The 7,491-nt window shown below is 49.1% G+C and overlaps 1 protein-coding gene across 1 annotated transcript; it reads left to right on the top strand.

The window, feature by feature from the left end:
* The first annotated feature begins 1,775 nt into the window (after positions 1–1,775).
* LOC144670353 (histone H1.5-like) lies at positions 1,776–2,444 on the top strand. The gene has a single exon (XM_078532831.1). It carries the CDS (start codon positions 1,776–1,778, stop codon positions 2,442–2,444), a length of 669 nt encoding a protein of 222 aa, XP_078388957.1.
* The last annotated feature ends 5,047 nt before the right edge of the window (positions 2,445–7,491 follow it).

Here is a 7,491-nt window from a genome sequence, read left to right as displayed (position 1 = left end):
TGCAAGTGAAATGCTGCTTCACTTGAAAGGAGTGTTTGGGCCCATGGACGGTGAGGAGAGGGGAAGTAAAGGGACAGGTGTTGCACCTTCTGCGGTTGCATGGGAAGAAGCCATGGGAGGGGGTTGAGGTGTAGGGGGTGATGGAGGAGTGGACCAGTGTTTCCCGGAGGGAACGATCCCTGCGGAATGCCGCCAGCAGGTTGAAGGGAAGATGTGTTTGGTGGTGGCAACATGCTGGAGTTGGCGGAAATGGCAGAGGATGATCCTTTGAATGCGGATGCTGGTGGGGTGATAAGTAACGACAAGGGGGACCCTCTCATGTTTCTGGGAGGGAGAGGAAGGTGTGAGGGCGGATGCGCGGGAGATGGGCCGGACACAGTTGAGGGCCCTGTCAACCACCGCAGGTAGAAAACCTCGGTTAAGAAAGAAGGAAGACATGTCAGAGGAACTGTTTTTGAAAGTGGCATCATCAGAACAGATGCGACGGAGGCAAAGGAACTGAGAGAATAGGATGGAGTCCTTACAGGAAGCGGGATGTGAGGATTTGTATTCGAGGTAGCTGTGGGAGTCGGTAGGCTTGTGATGAATATTGGTGGACAGCCTATCACCAGGAATTGAGACAGAGAGGTCAAGGAAGGGAAGGGAAGTGTCAGAGATGGACCATGTGAAAATGATGGAGGGGTGGAAATTGGAAGCAAATTTAATTTTTCCCAGTCCAGACGAGAGCATGAAGCAGCACCGAAGCAATCATCGATGTACCGGAGAAAGAATAGTGGGATGGGGCCGGATTAGGACTGGAACAAGGAATGTTCCACATCCCCCATAAAGAGACAGGCATAACTGGGGCCCTTGCGGGTACCCATAGCCACACCTTTTATTTGGTGGATTTGAAAAGAGTTTAAGGAGAAATTGTTCAGTGTGGGAACAAGTTCAGCCAGACAGAGGAGAGTAGTGGTGGATGGGGATTGTTTGGGCCTCTGTTGGAGGAAGAAGCGGAGAGCCATCAGACCATCCTGGTGGGGGATGGAGGTGCAGAGGGATTGGGCGTCCATGGTGAAGAGGAAGCGGTTGGGGCCAGGGAACTGGAAATTGTTGATGTGATGTAGGGTGTCAGAGGAATCACGGATGTTGGTGGGAACGGACTAGACAAGGGGAGAGAGAATGGAGTCAAGATAGCAAGAAATGAGTTCCGTGGGGCAGGAACAGGCTGACAGTGACATTGTATCAGCGAGAGTGTGTTAAAGGGGCGGGCGGGTTAGACTAATGTCACTGTGTTTGTGTGTCCGGCCTCAGCGCCAGGTTTCCGAGTCCTTCTTGTGTAAAATCACAAGATTTCCCTGTCATAGGATCGCGCTGCTCCCCTGCTCAGCCCTGAAGAGAGAATTTAAGGCCGAGTTTTCGTTAATTTCAAGATTTCAGTGGAAACACAGAGAAGAAGTCAGCGCTCGGCTGAGAGGGCGCGATCAAAGCCGCAAAGAAACGGGTTTAAATCGAAATTGCTGCCTTTAATTCGGATGGAACTTTCTCGACAACAAACATTCGGATTTTGTTAACAGAAGGAAGCGAGTGTGGGAATCTGAAATGTCCAATTTGAAGTGGAATTGGGGAGTTTATGAGGAGAGAGAAACACAGAGAGGCTGGAGGAGCCGGGAGCTGACAGCAGGTTGTCTCTGCCCCGTCCGCTCTCTGTGTTTAAGTTGCTCTGAGCCGCCACCACTGGTTTCATTTCTGATCCAGTTCTGACTGTCAGAGAGATTTTACACACAGTCTCGGATATGACTGATACTGCAGCCGCCGAAACGGCTCCTCCAGCCGCTGCCGCTCAAGTCAAACCTCCCAAGAAGAAGAAGGCGGCTTCCCGATCGACGGCAGCCGGTCCCAAGTTAGGCGAACAGATCCTCCAGATTGTGGCGGGTTGCAGCGATCGCAAGGGGATGTCCCTGGCCGCGATAAAGAAAGCTTTGTCTGGCAGCGGTGTCGATGTGGGGAAGCTCGGCTCCCAGATCAGGCTAAGTATCAGGAGGAAGGTGGAGAGCGGCTCCCTGGTGCAGGTAAAGGGACAGGGCGCCTCCGGCTCCTTCAAAATCCCTAAGAAGGAATCCCAGGGGAAAGTGGGAAAGAAGGAGAAGAAACCAACAGCCAAGAAATCTTTAGTCAAGAAACCAGCGGCCAAGAAGGTGAAAACAAAGAAACCAGCAGCTAAGAAATCTCCAGCCAGGAAAGTAGCAGCCAAGAAATCCCCAGCGAAGAAAGCAACAGTCAAGAAAACAAGCAGCAAGAAGGCGGCAACTCCAAAAAAGGCGGTGAAGAAAGCAGCGCTGAAGAAAAAATCTCCCGTCAAGAAGCTCACGGGCGGAAAGGCTTTAAAAAAAGTGGATAAATCGAAGGCCAATCCCAAAGTGAAAACAGCAAAGGCTAAGAAAGCAGCGCCAGGAAAGAAATGAAACCAGCCGAGCAAATTGTAAACCTCTGAACACAAAGGCTCTTCTCAGAGCCGCCCACGTCTCTCAGGAAAGAGCTGATCCCCGAATCAAATGTCCCTGTCCCGGCGCTGGGAGCAGGTTTCACACTGAAATGATTTATATTCAATTGAAAATTCCCGGTATCTCACTGACATGCACTATACCCATCCCCTCCCCCACTCTGCAATAAAACAGAGCGGTGTCCGTGCCCCATTGTAACTGGGGATTTGTTCAGCTGCTCTGTCAGTTTCTGCTCGTTTCCTTTTCACAGATTCAGGGTGAGTGTGTAAGACAGTAACCCGGGCGGAGAAACCCCGCGTTACAACTCAAAGCCCAACACATGAGTTTGTCTAATTCAGCTGGAGTGAGGTGTCGGTAAACTGCTCAACCCGCCTGGAGGGGAGGTGTGTGGGGGTAGAACAGAAACTGGGAGTGAAGTGGAAACAAGCGGATTTGACAGGATATAGTGTTTGTACTTTTGCGGGAATATTACTGAATTTTAATTGAAAAACACTTTATTTAAAAGCTGCGGGTTTTTGGAACCGTTTAATTTGAAGCCCCAATCTATAAGCTTTGTGCCGAGCGCCGTGTTAACTTCCATTGTCGATCATTTTTAAAAAAGTCGTTTCTAGCAGGGAGGAGGCGGAGCTGGATTATCAAAGACATTCCTCTGTTCTGTCTGTCACTCAGTCTCCTCCCTGTCCCGCCTCTCACTCTCTGTCCCGTTTCTCAGTCAGGTCGGGACGGGCTGTATAAAAGAGGAACCGAAACAGCTCGTCTCTCACATTGAGCAGCGATCTGAGTGAAGAATTATCATGTCTGGAAGAGGGAAAGGAGGCAAAGGACTGGGTAAAGGCGGAGCAAAGCGGCACCGCAAAGTGCTTCGTGATAATATCCAGGGCATCACCAAACCAGCAATCCGCCGCCTGGCTCGCCGTGGCGGTGTCAAGCGGATCTCGGGTTTGATCTATGAGGAGACTCGCGGGGTGCTGAAGGTTTTCCTGGAGAATGTGATCAGGGATGCGGTCACCTACACTGAACACGCCAAGCGCAAGACGGTCACTTCCATGGATGTGGTGTACGCTCTGAAACGCCAGGGCCGCACTCTCTATGGATTCGGCGGCTGAACAACTCGACCCTTTCTACCGAACACATAACAATGGCTCTTTTAAGAGCCACCCACTGCCTCACAGAGAGAGCAGAGACCTGGGAACGGGAGCTGGGATGGGCTGTGATCGGGAATGTTAGTGCCTGATTTGTTCTGGCGGGGAATGTACTGAGAATCTCAGTTTGCTCGTTGTTTATTTACCCGGATAGCACATTCTGCACTGACACTGAAAAGTCTCTCCACTGCTTCATATTGTCGAAATGTTTTGTTCTAGTTGAATAATGAGTCGGATAGTAATGACAGGATCCGGCGGTTCCTCTGACATCAGCCGTTCAATCCGTCAGTGGAGTTGAGGTTACAATCAGATCAGCCATGATCTCACTGAATGGCGGAACAGGCTCGATGGACTGAGTGGCCTCCTCCTCCTATTCCCAATATTCGCACGGATGTCCGTCAAGACTCAGACCGGGAACAGGGGGAGCTTCGAGCCGCTCCCGTTCCCGCTCTTTATCGGAATGAACAGCCCAGAATGAGGGCAATGGGAAGGGGTCTGATGTCCCCAGCACCGTTTCTATTTTATTACCCATTCCAGCCCTCTAAGCGAGCGGCGATTTTAAAGGTTGGTTGTGCTGTATGGAGCAATGTTCAATTATTATTATATTAACAATTCAGTTATTGCCTGGGAAACTCAGCACTGACTTTACACAGTTCAAACAACAGACTGGTGTTTCTGTCCAAAAATGAGCAGATTCACCAGGATGATGCGGGGTTTACAAATTGCCGGGTCAGGTTACATGAACTGGAATTTCATTGGGGTTAGGAAATAGTGAGTGAGAGTGAGAAATGGTATTTATAATTTTCAAAAAAGGGAAGAACGAAGTCTATTGTCGAGACGGGAAACGGCTGTAAAAAAAGGCGGAATTTTTAAATGGACAATTAAAAACAAATCGACCAATGAGGACCTGAGCTGCCAGGGATTAATTCATTGGTTCGATTTTGGATGCAACTGCCTGGGCGTAAGGCTGCAGCCAATTACTGTTCGGGGCGGTTCCTCACAGAGTTTAAAAAGGCGGATTGTCGAGCAGATTGTATTAATAGTCCTTGTAACTCTGGCTGGTGAATCTGTTCAGAAAAAGGTCAGGAGTAACTCTCCTTCCTCGACTTTCGCCGCTTCTTGCCGCCCTTTGCTATCGGTTTCTTTAAGGCTTTCTTGCCTCCCTTCTTGGGAGCTGGTTTCTTCTCATCAACCATCTTCAGTTTCAGACACAGAAATAAACCAAACCCCTTCCGAGCGCCGATTAAATAGACAGTCTCCCAGATCTATGCTAATTAAGGATTGGGAAAAGATGACTCTGAATGGACAGTTTAAAGGCGGAACCAGCCTCTAAGTATATAATTTCAGGATTGGATATGGAAACAGGCCAATCAGATTGTGATTTCTCGCCCCCACTCCTCCTCCCAACCCGTCATCAGCCCATTTACTTTGGTCAGGAAATACATTTTACAAAGACTCTCTCCAGCCCCAGTTCCACAGTGTTTTACTATACATCGGGGAATGTCGCCTGATTGTTTTGCGAGGGTCCGTTCTCCACAGAGAGAGACTATACGGGAAAGCGGGATTCCATCTGTAACAGAGAGCCCCTGATAATGTGTGCGAGTGTGGGATTTACTCACTCTGATACTGTGAATGAGTTTGGGATTTATTCACTGTTTGTAAGGCCGTGCTACAGTGAGAGAGTCTGGGATTCATTCTGTGCTTGTCAGTCTCTGGGACTGAAAGTGATTGTTGCTGTCGTTCTGTGTCTGACTGTGATAGTGTTTGAAACTCATTGTGCATCTGTCAGTTATCGGTGCCTGTGAGTGAGTGGGGCTTTCATTCAGCACCTCATCTTCCGACCAGGCACTTTACAGCCTTCCGAACTGAATATTGAGTTCAACAATTTTAGATCATGAACTCTCTCCTCCATCCCCACCCCCTTTCCGATCCCCCCCCCCCACCTTTTTCCCCAATAATTTATATAGATTTTTCATTTCCCACCTATTTCCATTATTTTGAAATATATTTCCATCCATTGTTTTATCTCTACCTTTTAGCCTTTTTCGATTCCTTCACCCCACCCCCACTAGGGCTATCTGTGCCTCGCTTGTCCTGCTTTCTACCCTTAATTAGCACATTCCTTAGATAATATCACCACCTTCAACAACTCTTTGCCGTTTTGTCTGAGATATCTTTTTGTTATCTCCACCTATCACTGGCTCTACTTGTCCTACCCACGCCCCTTAAACCAGCTTATATTTCATCTCTCTTCTATTTTTACTTAGTTCTGTTGAAGGGTCATTCAGACTCGAAACGTTAACTGTGCTCCTCTCCGCAGATGCTGCCAGACTTGCTGAGTTTTTCCAGGTATTTGTTTTGGATTTCCAGCGTCCGCAGTTTTTTGCTTTTTTCTTAGTGTTTAATTGACCGCCACTTCTCTTCAAGGAATGCCTACCTTGAAGAAGTTGTGCTCTTCTCTCCGACAGGATTTTCGTATCTCTCACTTGCCTTGTTCACCTTCATTGCTTTCCATTTCTCTCCTGGTGTTTGACAAGGTGTTTACCAAAACTCGCTTCCACAGCCATATTTCCTTCCTCATTGACTGTCTCCGTCTCCGACTTACCCCATGTGGTAAGTTCCATCCCTTATGTTTCAAACCCACCCAGGATTAAAGGTATCTCTGGGACATACAACGCTCCTCGGACTGCTGTTCTCGTCGCATTCTGAGATCTACACTCAGTGCCATGTGCCGCCATATGAACACACTTGACCTCTCCCTCCAGCAGCACCGCCGCACTCTTTTTCTAAGCTGCGCATATCCCCAGTTTCATTTTATTCTTCGTCTCATCCGACGCTTCAACAAGAAACTTTGTCTTTTTCTTTCAGGCGCATAGGAACGCAAGCTCCAACAACTCATTGACACCAACACCCATCCAGGACCCTCAACCGTTGCCTGTCCCTCTGTCCCTATCCCGTCTTCCAATGGCAGCCCCGGCCGTGTATTCACCATATCCCCTGACCTTCCCCTCTCCATCGCTGAACGTTCAGTGCTCAGCAAAGGACTTAGTTTCAGACCCTTACGCCCTCATCTCAATGAATCTCAGGCTCGGCACGATGCTGAACTCTTCTACCGCTGCCTTTGTCTCCGTGCTCACTTCTTTGGGCAGGGGTCCTCTCCCCATTTAATGGATCCTTTTACCTGCCTCCAATATTCTCCCTCCACCTGGACGCCTCCCTCTGGATTCTTAGCTTCTCTTGATCTTTTGATTGAGAACTGTTGGCGTAACATTAGTCGTCTCAATTTCTCTGCCCCTCTCACCCACTCTAACCTATCTCTCTCTGAACTTTCTGCACTTCGTTCTCTCAGGTCCAACTCTGACATTGTCATCAAACCCGCTGACAAGGGTGGTGCTGTTGTTGTCTGGCGCACTGACCTCTACCTCACAGAGGCTGAGCATCAACTCAAAGACACTTCCTCCTACCACACTTGGACTATGACCCCACCACTGAACATCAAGCCAGTGTTTCCAGGACTGTTACTGACCTCATCTCCTCTGGAGATCTTCCTTCCACAGCTTCCAACCTGATAGTCTCCCAAACTCAGATGGCCCGCTTCTACCTCCTACCCAAAATCCACAAACAGGACTGTCCCGGCACACCGATCATGTCAGCCTGTTCCTGCCCCACGGAACTCATTTCCTGCTATCTTGGCTCCATTCTCTCTCCCCTTGTCCAGTCCATTCCCACCTACACCCGTCATTCCTCTGACACCCTACCTCATATCAACAATTTCCAGTTCCCTGGCCCCAACCGCCTCCTCTTCACCATGGACGTCCAATCCCTCTACACCTCCATCTCCCACCAGGATGGTCTGATGGCTCTCA

The sequence above is a fragment of the Cetorhinus maximus genome, chromosome 31 (genome assembly GCF_964194155.1).
Source record: "Cetorhinus maximus chromosome 31, sCetMax3.hap1.1, whole genome shotgun sequence".
NCBI classification, from domain to species: domain Eukaryota; kingdom Metazoa; phylum Chordata; class Chondrichthyes; order Lamniformes; family Cetorhinidae; genus Cetorhinus; species Cetorhinus maximus.
This window is presented reverse-complemented; position numbering and strand designations above follow the sequence as displayed.

Excerpts from the sequence above, each read along its gene's own strand:
- LOC144670353 (XM_078532831.1), top strand. The coding sequence starts at position 1,776 with ATGACTGATACTGCAGCCGCCGAAACGGCTCCTCCAGCCGCTGCCGCT.